This window comes from Fundulus heteroclitus, chromosome 5, assembly GCF_011125445.2.
Source record: "Fundulus heteroclitus isolate FHET01 chromosome 5, MU-UCD_Fhet_4.1, whole genome shotgun sequence".
Lineage (NCBI taxonomy): Eukaryota > Metazoa > Chordata > Actinopteri > Cyprinodontiformes > Fundulidae > Fundulus > Fundulus heteroclitus.
Window position 1 is genome coordinate 14,180,026 of NC_046365.1, and position 16,786 is coordinate 14,196,811.

The 16,786-nt window shown below is 41.0% G+C and overlaps 1 protein-coding gene across 1 annotated transcript in view; it reads left to right on the forward strand.

The window, feature by feature from the left end:
- The window catches only part of cabp4 (calcium binding protein 4), a 31,404-nt gene extending 14,764 nt beyond the window's left edge, over positions 1–16,640 (forward strand). The window contains exons 6-8 of the mRNA XM_012865444.3: positions 9,664–9,773; positions 13,239–13,386; positions 16,363–16,640. Coding sequence (XP_012720898.1) covers positions 9,664–9,773; positions 13,239–13,386; positions 16,363–16,391 — 287 coding nt within the window. The 3' untranslated portion in view covers positions 16,392–16,640. The remainder of the gene's footprint in view (positions 1–9,663; positions 9,774–13,238; positions 13,387–16,362) is intronic.
- Positions 16,641–16,786: the final 146 nt, after the last annotated feature.

Below are 16,786 nucleotides of genomic sequence, written 5' to 3' on the forward strand. Positions count from 1 at the left end.
TCTGCTTGTGCTATTTTCCGCTCGTTCACAACTAACTGTTGCCTTTGGACTTGTAGATATCTCAGTTTTTCCTGCATACTGATTAATCGGTCTTATTCTGCAGGTGCAGGAGCACAGCGGACTGAGTCGGCATGCATACATTTCTTTTTGAGCTTTAGTAAACTTCTCTGCTCTTTTAATCTTGCGCTGGTCTCGGACTTACTTTGTGGATGATTAAGTTTAAATTTTCAATGTTAGCGCTTTTTTTTTAGTTAATGAATATGTAGTTGTACACCTTAACTTGCCATTAAAAGGTTTGAAGGGCCATACAGGGCCTCTCAAATTATTATCCATACCCTTTTAACCTTTTAACATTTTGTATGAATGTTAGAACCTCAAACTTTAAAAAATATTATCAGGATTTGTTGTGTTTGCTCAATCTCCCCTTGAACTGTGGCCCGCCTCCCCTTCCCTGCAGAAAATAGCCATGCCCACAGCAGAAATGAATTGTTTAAATGTCATTTTATTTACCTTCTCGTGATCTCTGAGGTTTCCTGTTTAGCGACAGATCAGCAACTAAATAAGATAAATCGTTTTTTAGTAGTTTAGTTGCCTTTTAGTTCTCCTGCTTGATAATTTGGTATATAACCTTAAATAAGCCCAAACAAACCCCTCTTCATTTCTGTATACAGAAAGAGGACACTGTCCTTGTTGACAGCCTGATGTTACATCCTATATTAATATTTACATCATCCTTACAGTATCCTCTGCTATTATTTTCAGACTTTTGCAAGCTATTATTTGAGTTCTACATGTACAGTGCTGTATCAACACGTCTCCATCAGCGCTGGCTCTAGACTTCCCGTAGGTGCACATTAAGACCAATTCTGCCTTTTAACTCAAACAATACAATTCAGCAGAATTTAGTCTTTCACCTCGCAGGAAGTGCGCACACTCACGGTTTTCTTTATTGAGGTGACTGGAAAAAGCAATGGCCACTAAACAAAGAGCTGCCAGGGACACATGACTCACTAGTGCAAGCCTCTGTGCAGTGAAGAATTTTAAAGGCAGAACCAGATCACTGGCATGGCCACTGTTAGCCTAATAGAAGTTTTAAAGTTTTGTTGAGGTGTGTTTCAAAAAATCAATATATATATATATATATATATATATATATATATATATATATATATATATATATATATATATATATATACATACATGTATATATACGTATACAGGACTGTCTCAGAAAATTAGAATATTGTGATAAAGTTCTTTATTTTCTGTAATGCAATTAAAAAACATGAAATGTCATACATTCTGGATTCATTACAAATCAGCTGAAATATCGCAAGCCTTTTATTGTTTTAATATCGCTGATTATGGCTTACAGCTTAAGAAACCCAAATATCCTATCTCAAAGTATTAGAATATCGTGAAAAAGTATACTAGTAGGCTATTCAACTAATCACTTGAATTGTCTAATTAACTCGAAACACTGCAGGGTTTCCTGAGCCTTGAAAAACACTCAGCTTGGTTCATTAAACTAAATCACAAGTATGGTAGTGGTTAAGAGACGACATAAGATTCTCACAGTAACTGGTGTACTGACCATGGCATTACTGTCCTTGATTGACCTGCCAATTCCCCTGACCTGAACCCCATAGAGAATTTGTGGGCTATTGTGAAGAAGAAGCTGAAAGACACCAAACCCAACAATGCAAATGAGCTAAAGGCCGCTATTGAAGCATCCTGGGCATCCATAACACCTCAGCAATGCCACAGGCTGATTGCCTCCATGCCACGCCGCATTGATGCAGTAATCTGTGCAAAAGGATTCCCAACCAAGTACTGAGTGCATTAATGGACATTTTAAAAATGTTTGATTTTGTTTTGCTGTTATAATTTTTTTTATTTGGTCTGAGGAAATATTCTAATATTTTGAGATAGGATTTTTGAGTTTTCTTCAGCTGTAAGCCATAATCAGCGATATTAAAACAATAAAAGGCTTGCGATATTTCAGTTGATTTGTAATGAATCCAGAATGTATGACATTTCATGTTTTTTAATTGCATTACAGAAAATAAAGAACTTTATCACAATATTCTAATTTTCTGAGACAGTCCTGTATATACGTACACACACACACAACACAGCACTGGTCCAGGAGTATTTCCTTTGTTAAAGAATAAGTGCAGGGGCGACAGCAGCAGCGGCTCATTTTGGCGCTTTCATATAGGAGAGAATTACAGTGAAACAGATGCGCTGAGCCAGTTTTGAAATCTATGGACTGAAACTGAGTTCCCACAGTTAGTGGCAGCTATAGCTCCTTCAGTTGCTCAATCCTCAGGAGAGACGGGGTAAAACACAGAAATGCAACGCAGTGTTTCATCCTTAGAGGGCATCTTCTACAGCTCAGCTGACGGTACTCTGTAGGAAGGCACCAGTTCAACAGAGAACATGGCTCAGATGTAGCTGCTAAGAAGAGGAGGAAAAAAACAGCAATAGAACATAAAGCTGACGGCAGCAATAACATTTTATAAATAAATGGAGAATGCAATGAGAACGTGGCTGAGGGAGGATTAGTGATCAGTTTAGCCTCCAGCAGCTGTAGCAGTCTAACTATAGAGGTAGCTCAGGATAAGCTCAGCAACTCTAACGACAAGCTTCATCAAAAAGATCTGCCTCCCGTTGTTCTTTCAGAAACTGTAAGAATCAGCAGCAGGCCTGCAGTCTGTGTTGGGAATATACGTATATGTGCTACTATCAGATCTCTGATATGTTATATTGCTTTACCATTAATGGCTTTGACATTTGACAAGCCGCTAAGGCTACGAGATGATATTGCTGAACTGGCTCCGGCTTTTCAGAGGGCTGCATCAAAGCGCAATAAAGGAAAGATGGATGGAAGGAAAAACTGTGGTAGAAAAAGGTGCACAGGCAACGGACACAACAACATCATTGAAGCAAAAACATTTAAGTTGCTCCAGCTGTTCGAAACGTGCTCTTAAATGGGCGGTGTTTAATGATCAGCTTACATTTTCCATGGTTGTCTGAGGACATTCAGGCAGGAGGTAGGGCATAACTACGCCACACAAGGACAATTTAAAAGATTTGACCTATTATGTTACCGTTACCTCCTCCTGGCTGTGCTGTAGAAGCGCTCAGTCATTGTGCTTTTATTGTACTGGTTGCCACTTACCGTGGAGAGGAGACGGTTTCCCCTTTTTTAACACCGACGTTGCATATGACGCGCCTCACAAGTGAAAATAATGTTTTACTAGAGTAAAACAAAGACGTACGACAGCGGCTGTATACTGAATCAGCCTAAAGGATGAGCCCTGGCTGGACTGCAGTGATTCATAAAACCGCGCGCGCTTTAACGACAAAACAAGACTCGCGCAGCTCCCTCTGAAGCGCCACACTTTATCATTTTTTAAGAAATTATTACCGCTACACTGCTCACAGAGAGGGACTATAGCTGCAGTAACAACTTCATTCATTAGATCCTCCGGGGGGAGGGGGAGGACTGATGTAATTATTTTAAAGTAACAGTGTTGTTGTTGTTTTTCTCTCTGTGTGAGCCCAGAGAAACTTCTTTTTCCTCTGCGTACTGGAACATGTGAACTGTGAAGACTTTTATTAACACGACCGTCAGACAGTCTGTGTTGATCCGAGATCGTAAGCACAGAGAAAACCGGCAATGACAACAGGAGGGACCCTGATCTGTTACCATAGTCCTCAGTGGCATGAACGCTTCTTCGTTCCTGTCTGTCAGAAGGGTTAAATCTCCTGGTAATGTTACGTGAAAAGGATTTCCTGATAACATTGTAAGACCACCAAACAGAATAGGTGAATAAAAAAAGCAATTGCCCGTTCAGTTTTAGCACAACATTCCACGTTTTTTTTGTCACTGCTAAAGCTGAAACGTTGCGTAATCAGTGTTAAAGATGTTAACGTAAAGATGTAAATGTTCACCGACGCGCCTGTTTCAGTGCGAGATGTCAAAGATTTGGGGCTTTTCTTTCGCGAGACCATTGGACAGTTGCAAATGTAGCAGACGTGTTCCGATCAGATCCTGGTCGACGCCGACATGATTGATTCTTTTGTCGTTTGAGACCACGAGGCATCATGAATTGTTCATGTCATCAGTGGAGGGGACGTCATGCTGCGTGAAAGAGCAGTCGCTGCAAAAACAGGGTTCTGTAACTATTTTAGGAGAAAGACAAACCGATTGTGCCAGGTCTGCAGCCAGCACGGTCAGTCGAGCTAGCATTGCCAAAATGTCTGTTTCCATTGCGTATTCTCCATAGAGTGAAGCAGATCCCAACCTTAAAGCCTGCCAACATTTCTAAATCCAGCGTGATTCTTGAACCAGAATCTGTTAAAGAATCAAACAGAACAACTTTTCTGTGCTCTGTTCAGCCTTCCTGTTGTTACCTGAAGGTCTCGCTCTCTCTTACAGCCTGAATGAACCACAGGTATGTTCTTGTGTTAGAGATTGATAAGGTTACAGAGACTAGACTGCAAAATCAGTTACCATGCAAATTACAGATAAATGGACTCTGGAGGCACAGAGTCTGACATACTTGGATTGGACAGAGTGACACATCTGCATTGTAGCATGATCCTCTCCCCCAATGTGATGAACGAAACCCTGATATCAAACTGGGCACGCCCCTGAATGGGTGGACACAGTGGGTCCTACTTAATGTCTGTGTGAGTGATGAACAGGGTTCTCGCACAACTGGAAATCTGCCTTTTGCGTTGTTGTTTAGTGCTGAAGCTGTAAACATCCCTATGCCTTTTAGATTAAATATGGTAAAATATAGTTACAGTTTCAAGAGTCTTTTTAGAAGTCTACAATAGAAACACCACATTATTCAGAGAACAAACCTTGAGTGACCACAATAGGTCAATTATTTACAATTGACAGGAGAGTTTCCTTTTACAGAACATTTTACATACATTATTTGTACTTCCTCTGATTTCATTGGTGCTGACAACAGCTTAGTACTTGTTTTCTTTACTTGGGATCTGTATTTGGTTGTATATATATATGGTTATTATCTATCTATCTATCTATCTATCTATCTATCTATCTATCTATCTATCTATCTATCTATCTATCTATCTATCTATCTATCTATCTATCTATCTATCTATCTATCTATCTATCTATCTATCTATCTATCTATCTATCTATCTATCTATCTATCTATATTTATTTTTTTAGAGTAGCTTGCAGAAAATCAATTCAGTGAAATCTTCACACCATGTTTTCACAAATATAAACTGCATCAGTATGAGTCACTGGAAAAGATGTTTTGTTGTATTTTTTTTTTGCTGTGGCTGTCAGTTAATGTAACGCTGCATAAACAAGGCGTGGATGGCTCTTGGTGGTTATTAGATCCAAATCCGCTAGATATGCAGTATGTGATGCTTCAAACAGCAAAAGCAAAAAAAAAAAAAAAAAAAAAAAAGCCTTGATGTCTAAATCCATTAGTCCATCAGTGGTTATCAGTGATAAGTTTCGTATTGATCCCAGCCGTTGCGGTCTGTATCACCATCAGTCAGCCAGAACGACTAGACTCTTGTGTCTGACAACGTTTACCAGAACCCTGTGATCATTGATTGACTCACACAAATCAAGGCCTTGGTGTGTCTTGGCATCAATCCCAAGAGGTTGACACTCCGTCAGAAATAAACCTTCACATTTTTTTTAATATTTTATCTTAAATCTAAAAAATCTGTTCTCAAATTAAAAATCACAATATCGGCTCCAGCGTACATTTTTCAAATTATGTTTCTTACATCTGACCGCCTGCACTGAACACGACAGTTTTACATGACAGAGTAAGTCTCCGTGTTTTCTGTCCATGAAGGGAGTTTGTTTTAGTTTTAATCTCTCTCAGTGGACCTGGGCTCTCAAAGCGCTGATTAAATTTCTGAACCATGAAATGACGACACGGCTTATTGGAGGAGTCTTTCGTACAAAAGGGCCAGATAATGAAAACAGGCCAAATCTTACTGGTCGACGCACTGTTGATTCAGCCTTTCTTTTGTCAGACGAATAACACTAACCATCCCTTTGTACTGGTTTGCTTTAATAATCCCCGCGGGGATCAAACAAAACAGCTGCTAACTTGGCGGAATGAAGCATAATAAGAACCAGGAGGGTTTTATTGCCATCTTGTTGCAGCAACAGACTGAGAAATTCAGTTTTTAGAGCAAATCTCTGAGCATGGACACATTGTAGATCAGGGGTCACCAACATAGCCCCACAGGCCTGTTCTAAAAAAATAACACAACCCTCCAGTGAGCTGCATTTAAACTGCAGTTGCTCTTCCTTTTTAATCATACTTGTATTTACATAGATTTAAAAATGACAAAAGCATTAAATACATGTTTATATTCTGAAAAGTTAAGGTGAGCTTTTCTGAGACGGACACCGGTTGTACACAAATAATATATACAGGCAGACACAACAGACAGTATTTTCACACTTCATGCCGAGGTCTGATACCAGTCCATTTTTGATTAATATCAGTTACTTTCTTGTTGCATGAATGAGTCCCTCAAAAGCTCCTTCCGTGATATGCTCAGTAAGTTGTGTGCAATAATCTCGGGCCTTCATATACAGAACTGTGCGATTAGACATTCCTGGGAGAGTAGAGTGTGCAAATATGCATTAACAGTAGTGTTGTAACATGTAATAGATCATAATCTTCTCAGCTGGCGGTGATAGTCCTTACAGCTTTTGGGAAGAAGCTATTTTTGAGTTAAGTTTACCTGATGGGGGTGGGTCAGTGCACTGCCCGGGTGGATGGGATCAGTGGCAATGCGTCTGGCCCTTCTCTGGACTTGTGCAGCAGATTTATATGTCATGCAGATAAATGCATTTATTTATTACCTACTTGTGTTTTTTTTCTTATGTTTTCATCATATAAATGAGCTTGAATTGTCCTGCTGCTGAAACGTACTATACAAATAAACTTACGTGATTGTCATTATCAGGTTGCACATCAAAACTATACTTGCATAATGTGGTGTGTAACATGAAACAGGCATAATATATATATTTTTAAATTACTTTATCCGTAAAATTCCTAAATGCTGCAATCAGTATTTCAAGGATTTTACTTTTGTTTAAATCTGGAAGAGCTGAAACTTGCCAGCATGCATGCAATGTATGTATTTTTAAAAGTAAGCAATGCTAAAATCTGTAGTTTTATTAACCCTTCACCAAGAAGTTGAAGAATAAATATACATTTCGTTAATGCAACTTATCAACAGGTTTCTTGAAAAACAAGAAAAGATGGTCAGTAAATCTCATACGGTACATTTAAGTCCCAAATTATTCATACCCCTGGCAGATTTACGTTCAAAGCAGTCTTTTCATTTTAGCAACAAGCTTCCTCGGATTGGATGTAATGATAATCTTTTGGAGTCCCCCAGTTAGAGTCTTTGACTTGAATGTTTTTGAAGCTTTTGGAGGAGCCTAAGATAACATAAGATATGATAAGAAATCCCTTTATTGTGCCAGAATGGGGAAATTTGGGCGTGACAGTGGCAAAGATAAAGACAGAGCTACACAGTGGTGGAAAAAAAAACAAACAAGCAAATCTAATCTAAAGTTAGTTCTAAAGCTGAGCTTTATCAGAAACAGCAAAAATAACTATAAAATAAATACCAGAGTAAATATTGCACAATTCTTGATAATATGGCATACTCAGGTAAAAAAGACAAAATATTCAAGTTAAACTATTGAAAAAGAGTGGAAAAAAAAACACCAGCCTATTTAGAACAATATGAGATAAAATGCAATATGCATGATAGTAGAGCAGCATTTCAGAAAGGCTCAGGCGTGTGAAAGAGGACCTTTAGTATCTGAGAGAGTGTAAACAATTCATGATCAGATCAGAACATGTGCACCTTTAGTGTGATGTAAACAGTTATTGAGTCTGTTGGGAGCAGCAGAGACTATAGAGCATAACAGCAGCTGGGAGGAAGGACCTGTGGAAACGTCCCTTAGAGCATCTGGGATGCAGCAGCCTGTCACTGACAGAGCTCTCCATCTCTGCAGCAGCTCCATGCATGGGGTGGGAGACATTCTCCATCAGTGAGGGGATTTTTCTTACAGTCCTTCTGTCTCCCACCACCTGCTCTGGGTCCAGGGGACATCCCAGGACAGAGCTGGTCCTCCTGATTAGTTTATCCAGCCGCTTCCTCTCAGCTACAGATAAGCTGCTGCTCCAACAGACCACACCATAGAAAATGGCTGATGCCACCACAGAATCAAAGAAAGTCTTCAGGAGCGCCCCCTGCACTCCAAGAGACCTCAGCCTCCTCAGCAGGTAGAGTCTGCTCTGACCCTTCCTGTAAAGAGCATCAGTGTGGTGACTCCAGTCCAGTTTATTGTTCAGGTTAACACCCAGGTACTCATCAGAGTCCACTATGTCATTTTCAATTCTCTTGATGTTCACGGGTGTCAGTGAGGTGGGCCTGCACCTGGGAAAGTCCTCCAGATTAGGGTGATGGCAATAAGGGCCTCAGACCTCAAAGACTTTGGAGCTCATGACCAAGATTAATCCTCAAAATAACTTAGAACACGCAAAATGATGGCCAGCTATCATAGGAAGGGGTTGATTTCTTTAATGACAATAAAGATTTCTGTGTTCATTATTTAAAAGGTTATATAACTTTTCAACGGGCCGTTTTCAAATAAATGTAGATAAAAACAAGCAATATTTATTTCTAAACTGACTCCCCTTTTACATTGTTCTATGATATTCTGAGAGCTGCCTGTCTGATTTCCTTTAAGAAACAAACTTTCTGACTGAATAACAATATTTTAAGTCTTAATCTGCAGTGGTACGAGTAATTTTGGTTATTAATAATTAAATTGAATCTCTGTAACATGCACCGGAGTTTGACCTGACGGTAAACTCTCTGTGAACCCCTGCGACGGAGGCGGTCTGAATGAAACAGTAACTTTACATCGAGCTTAAACGTGCATACTCCCCTCTTACATGAGCAGTAGAGGGATATTATTTGTTCTGTAAAACATGAGAAAAAAAACCAGATTTAACAAACAACTGGGTGAGGATTTTTTGCAGATAAATGTCTCTACGGGTAACTCACCTGTTCTCACCTGCCACTTGCTGGACCATAATGCAGTGCTCCCTGCATTAAACATGAGCTATTTTACAACGCTTTAACCCAACAGTATGCGCTGCTTTCAATTTCGCTGCTTTGACTTCTGTTTTTTATATCCCCTGAGGGGGTTTTAAATCCTAATAGCAAAGCAAATGAAAACTTTAACTGAAATCTGACGGCAACGATGTTATCCTACTTCAACAGAAAGTGAATTTACGTTAAAAAATGTCAAAAGGCAGGACTTATTCAATGAAGGTTGCCACTATTTAACTAGTAGTAATAAATTAGCCCTGTGATGTGTATCCTGCCCAGGATATAGCCCAACTCTAATTAAAGGGCTACTGAAGAAAGGGAGCCCACCTCCCACGACCCTACAATGAATAACCAAGGATGGATGCTTGATGAAACAGCCTGAAACATACAGTTCTCTGAGCTTTTTTTGCTCGATTTCCAAATCCATCCCCAACAACATGAGCATGCTTTTTCTTGTGTGTGTGTGTGTGTGTGTGTGTGTGTGTGCAGGGGGTGGTCATGTAGACTTTGATGATTTCTGTGAGTTGATGGGACCACGGATGCTGGCTGAGACGGCTCATATGGTCGGGCTGAAAGAGCTCCGCAGCGCCTTCAAACAGGTAAGGGGACCGAATTTAGAACCTGAGACAAAGGTAGGACTTTTAGTGAGCTGGGCTTCGTTCTGAAATGAGCGTCAACTAAGAGATGGAAGACTGAAAAAGCAGGGCTGGCAGGTTAAAGGTCTCAAGGGTTGGAGGCCATTTGTGAAAACTAGACTTTAGTTGCTGGATCGTCTTCATCCAGAGCAACATCATTTATTGACTGCTCTAGAAAGGCATGTGATGGTTATTCTGCAAATCATCTCAACAAAAGGTAAATAATAATGTGTTGCTGCGCTTTTTTTTCTTTTTTTTTTTTACTTATTCTTGGGTTTTGTAATATATAATGGTTAACAAATATTCAAAACTTGACCACAGGCTCAAAGATGAGTACGCAAATAATATCCGTACATCTATTACGGTGTTTGTGCAACCCGTTCGGGTAAGTTATGGTATATCACGGAAAGGTCTGAGGATCTCAGAGCATTGACAAGAAGACGGAGCATTAATTCACCTGATGCTTCCAGGTTCAACAGGTCAAATATTTGTAGGAAGACATTTTAGTACTCGTGGTGTTAAACACAATACCCACCTAGCCCCCCTAAGTGGGGAGTAAAGGCTTGTAGTTTATGGTGACTAACATCACTTCCTTTAAGTTATTTTAGTTCGTTTCAAATTATGATGGTACATCCAGTCTTGAATGTCAGATTTTGAATTAGTGAAGGCGAAGCCCTTTGTACCGTGACTGAACTTTTACCAGTGGTAGTAACAACACCCTCTGAAGACATTTAACTGCTGGGGAGCTTTTTTTTATTAGTCCTTTCTCTTACTACCCTAACAATGGACAAAACAAAGCACAACGTCTGAAGCTGCAGGCTATTCTCTGTGGTGTCCAACCAGACCGTGCCACAAATCAGCAATATAGGACCCTGCTTGGTGCTCTGGCGTTCCAAGACTGTCGCTCAGTCTGGATACTCTGACCCTTAGACCCACTCTGATGTTGAAGAAAGGGCCCGACCAGCCAGATTCACTTTAATGCATCTACAGGCTTTGGCATGAACCAACAGGAGAGGGGGGGTCAAACTACTGCTCTGTATGTCTCCCACCATCATGCCTGAAGCTGTTGCAGAGCTGGAGCGCTCCTTCAGAGACAGACCGCTGCACCCTCGGCGCTCTCAAGGAGAGTCGTCCGTCCTCCCAGCAGCTGTTAGACTTTAGAACCATCACCATCAACAAACTCAACTAGTCTTTACATCTTTGCTGTTTTTTTTTTACACACTCTTTTTCATTTGTGTAGTCTGTTGGTCTTTTTCAAGCGTAAATAAATATACATGCACGTTGTACACATTTCTCAAAATCACCCTTCTCAGTTGCACACTTCTTTCATTTCCTGAGTATGCTAGGTTTAATCATTGTACAGCTTTTTTTTTTCTCATGTTGTAAATTTGCACTTTGCTGCCGGTGCACCTGAATTTGCCCACAGTGAGACAATGAAGGATCTTTCTATTCTGTCCTATTTTAATCACGATTGATGAGCAGAGCAGAGAGAAGTGTGTGTACTAATAACCCCTGCCTCGGCTCTGCCGAACTTTAGATTTCTGCCCACAAGAGCCAGACCATGTTTAGTTCCACTTTTGACCAACAGGATGTGACTGTCATGTGGTTCCTGAGCGCAGCGACCCTTCAGAGGCAAGTGATCTGGGATTCTTACAAAGTGTGCAGGAAAACTGACGATAGCGGTGTAGTTTAGACAAGTATGCTTAGGGGGACTGTCCTGCCAGATCTGTTTGTAGTTTGGTTGAAGATAGGCACCAATCAGTCCACAATCCTGTAGAAGGAAGGACGGAAGGAAGGAAGGAGGTTGAGAACAGATGGATTGTCTTGAACACAGTCAGACCCTAGACCCTGAAAAATAGGAATGGTTTCAGCCCATCGCAGACACATGATCTCAGGTGTGAGAAATGCGATTATGGGAAGGTGTGTTTGGTTGGAAATAGGTTTTCCTGTCCCACCAAACCCTATAAAGAAGAAAAACAAAGCTCTTCATCATCAACACTTGGACAGCAGGGGATCCAGTGCCACTAACTTCAGCAAAGGATTTAGTTCAGTGTAGAAAAAAAGAGTTGATGGATGGGCATTCCTTAAAAGACATAAAAAAAACATCTCAGGATTTACCAACATTTCCTCAAGGCCGCGGACATCATTTAGCTGCCTTGGCTGAATTACCTGTGTAATGCTGCATGGAGGCAGATTAGATTGGCTAGACCGCAGCAGCAGCCCCCCCTCCTTTCTCCAGAGGGTACGTTCCAACCGAAACATATTCTTATAAAGAGCGACTGAGCCCAGACGGATGGGGCAAGGGTCTCAGAGATTAAAGAAAGACTCATGAGGAAGCTTGCTACGCTACTGCATCAACAGAAAGCCCCCTGACGGGCATCTGATCTGGATGTCCAGGACGAATGCCAATCAGTTGTCTCCAGACTGAGTGTTATAGAGGCATGAGGATGGACCAAAAACTCTGTTTCTATGAAATGTTTCTTCTTTTTTTTTAACAGCAGCCTTGTTGATCAGGCCCTGTAATGGCTGAAGAAAATAGATGACTCAACTAAAAGCACTGCGCTGGTCTATAATTACTGTTTGTAAAGCCTCCGGCTGGATAAAGTACGTTGATAGCAAATCTTCCAACCAATCCAATCTAACTTGGCCTCAGTCAAAAACTCGTATAAAATCTTCCCGACACGTGGGGATTAAACTAAAAGCATTGGATCAATATATAGTTCGATTCAATCAAAGCGTCAAGCCGTATTTCTTAGCCCGGGAGTGCGTCTCCGTCTGTGAAACTTCATAAAGACACTCGGAAGCATAACGAAGGACATTCAGAGGCTCACGGCACTGTTTAAAAAAAGAAGAGACTGAAGTAATAATACGGGTTCTTACGAGCAAAGCTCCATGAATATTTCCTGGGACATTCTGCTCCTACAGTATGACTAGCATCTACACTCAGAGAACACCAAAGTTGCCCACGTCTTGTTTCCGTTGGATTTCTTCCCTGCGTTTTTACCAAGGTCAGCCGTCCCTGTATCTCCGTCAGTACACACGCGCTGCATTACGAAAGCAATTCAAGAGCAGATATTCACATGTCCCTGCGTGTCAATGCACACGTGGATGATGACAACAAAGTCACTCGAAACCTCAGGGCCAGATCTACATACAGGATGATGAATAAGTCGTGTTTAAGTCAACGGGGGTTTCAGAAGCCGTTCGGCTGTAATTTACCCAACGTGTCATTGGGTTAATAGTGAGCGAGCTGTTTTCCGGCTCTTAGAAACATGTTTCAGGCCCTTTTATTTCAAGCTGTTTCTCATTACCCCAGACATGCCACCTTTGACTGCACTCACCTCTGATGTAGCTGTCTTTTTATCTCTTTTTTTTTTTTTTAACATCATGACTTTGTCCCCAATTCCCTATCCTCCACGAACGCGGCAGTTCGACTCTGACGGAGACGGAAAGATCACACTGGAAGAACTAAAGGAGGGCATGAAGACCCTCCTCGGGGAGAAGTTGAAAAAAGGGGAGTTGGAGGAGATCCTCGGTGACATTGACCTCAACAAAGATGGCAGCATCGACTTTGATGGTGAGTGAGCAAGGGGGGAGTATTTGGAAGAGAATACATTCGGTAGTGGCTTTAGAACAACTTTTTAATATTTTTCAAACACTTAATTGAATAGCTTGCACTCCAACTGCACTAACTTGACAACATATTCTTGGAGAAAGGCGACGTGTGGTCAAAGCTAGTTTGTAAAGATATAAGCAGTTGTTTCACAGTGCTGTACTAAAGTTTATAACCCTCTTAAGATATTGGGTACTGCTAGCGACAGTGGTGTAGGAGTTAGGGAGTTTGTCCTGGAACGATGTATGTCCGCCTCGCCTCTGTCAGTCTGTGGCTACAAACATAGCTCACCACCGTCGGTGTGTGAATGGGTGGATCAATGATTGTAGTGTGAACTCTGGGGACTAGTTAAAGCGCTGTACAAGTACGAGCCATTTACCAGACTTTTTACACATGCACACCAAAACATCATCAATATAAGCCTCGACAGAAGAAAACCAGGAAATTCAGATCTGACTAAATGTACAGCTCCTTCTGTTGTGGGCTTTGGTCAGAAGAAACCAAAATCGGACTTCTTGGCCTACATTTAAAACGCTGCGTGCGGAGCAAAGCTAACACTGTACATCTCCCTGAGCACACCATCCCCATGGTGAAACACAGCAATGGCAGCATCATGGTGTGGGGATGTTTTCTTTTTTTCTTTTACAAGGGACAGTGAAGTTGAACCTGTTAGAAGATACGGAAGACTTAAAACTAAGTTGGAGGTTCAACTTCTACCAGAGGACCATGAAAATACAGCTATAACGGAACGGTTTGGATTCGGGGATGTTGATGTGACAGAATGGCCTCGTCATAAATCCGATGTGCTAATAAATGGCTAAACATCAATTTCTCTATTGAAAACCGAATAATTTTAATTGTTTTATTATTTTTTTTTGTCTAGATATCCAAAGTCAGATCCCTATGGAGTCCTTAAAGGGACATTGTATGCAAAAACTTGCACACCAAATACTTCATTGACTGCCATCTATCAATGAAAAGTAACTACCTGGTGTGCAAAATAATGTAATTTCATTTTTTCCCCCTTCAATGTCCCTTTAGGGGCTCCATAGATTTGTAATTGCAGCCAACAGTAGTTTCTGAAAACCATCAATCGTCTTTCTTTAATGCTCTGCTTTTTGTTGCTGTATAAAGCAGTATTCCTATAAATTGCATTAAAGTTTGTGATTCAGCATTTCTTTTTCTTTTAGAGATTCTTTTCTTTCATTCATCAGCACTGATCAAGATTGTTATGTTAGACAACCAGAGGTGAAGCAGCTTTATTCTAGCCAGCGTACCTTTTACAATTATGTTATTGTTTTATGTTTTACTATTGGATGATTTATCACTAACATTAGCCACCACCAGTGCTGAATAGAAAGCAGCCTGGGTCTCTTTAAACCTTCACATTTTTTTTTTTTTACACGCTTTGCTTTTGTGATCCGCTCAATTTTTGCACAATCAATCTGTGGAGTGAATTTGCTCCAATTATTTGCAAAATGTCTTTCGAGCCTTTTTTTGCTCTCCGATTCTCATCAGCAAAGTGTAAAACCACGCTCACATCGAGTCAGCAGGCCCACGAAAAGAGCAGTGATGAACGGAGCTGCGTTAACAGATTTCTTGAAGGAATCTGGGCAACGGCGAGCTAGAGGAAGGACATGGCAATAAGTCCTGGACGCAGGAGACAGGGTGACAAAATGAGCTGAGGTGGGGGGAAAAAAAAAATTTAAAGATGGGAACGGATTCATGATTAAGTCAAGGTGGGCTGGCTGAAAAATAGAGTCGGTCTAGACCAGAGGTGTCTAACATACGGCCCGCGGGCCGGTTCCTGCCCGCCGAACAATTTAGTCCAGCCCACTGGCTAAATGGATTATCATTATTAAAAAAAAAAAAAATGTCCTGTCTGGCAATGTGGAAATACGAATTGTTGTCTTAATGCCAAAAAGAGCTCATCAGATTTGACTTTCACAAGTGGAGCAGTACTGCTTTTGCCATAGTGCTCCACTTGATTTATGAATGTGAATAGCTTTATTATGATTTATGCGGGGAATATCTCAAATGATATGGACACTACAATGGGAAAGTAGGATAGGAAAGGAAGAACAAGAAGAAAAAAAGAAAATGTGAAAGAAAGAGGAGGTAAAAGGAAGAGAATGATAAAACAATTATTGAAAAAAACATGTACTTGGTTTAATTGAAAATCTGCAGTTCCTATATTGTCCATGAGGGGCGCTGTGTTTTAATCAGCAGATGGTAGCACTGAGCTTCAGATGTGGAAAATTGATTTTAAATCATTTCTTAATTTTTATCTGTTTGATGTATTTTGTCATGCAGGGCAGTGTTTTTAAGTTCCAAAAAAATGTGAATAAATGTTTTTCAACTTTTTACAATCACTGTGATCAGTTCCTATGAATAATGCACAAGTAAATGTCTAACTGAGTAAAAGTATTGTTGAAATTGCACATACTTTTCTTAAAAACGCTGAGGTTATTCATAATATATTGTGTAAAAGTGACACCTGTCACATGCTGCACGCAAGGAGAGGACTCGTACCGTGTGTCTGGTCAGTTCAAGGACATTTCTGAGGGCCTCCTCCGGGCGTGCAGGGCCGACGTGGGCCCGGAGCGACCAACGTCAACGCAGCACGCGTGAGCGACGCATGTGGGTCAGGGACAGTCTGCGTCAGTGGACACACGTACGCCCCGCGTCGACGGACAAGCACATTCACACACTTGGGTGTCGTTACCAAAAAGGTGCACTGCAGGAGCCAAAAAACACAAGTAGCTTTGTGGTTTAGCCTCAGATTGGTCATTTTTCAGTGTGAAGTTGGTGATAATGGGAACCGGCGCTAGAACGACTTCAGTTGAAAACAATGTGAGAGAGCGTGGCTCGTTGACGTTCCAGGCGTCACTGTTCCTTCTCAAGACGACCGGCTGTCTCTCTGTGTGTCTCCCCCTGCAGAGTTTGTCATGATGCTTTCTGCAAGATGACCTCTGACGGGAAGAGGAGGGGAACTGGACGCAGGCGCCGAGCACAAGATCGTCGACGGCCACCGGCTCCTTGCTTCGCTTTTAATCTTTGGCTTTCTATGTTGATCTCTGTGTGACCATCTCAGAAGCTGAGGTTGGGTAAGAGAAGTGGGTGAAGGGTGACTTATGCAATCCGTGTGCGTTTGTAACCAAAACGCTCTGAGGTTGCCCCCGTGTGGGCGAAAAAATGTACAGCAAATGTTCATCAAATCTGACAGTAAACAACAAAAAAAAACTTTCCTTTCTGTGATTTTATCTGAATAAATCTTATATTTTTTCCACTTTTGTTGTACATATGGACTTTATTGATAATCGACTTTCACCTAGTGTCTAATGATGACATTAATAATAATAAT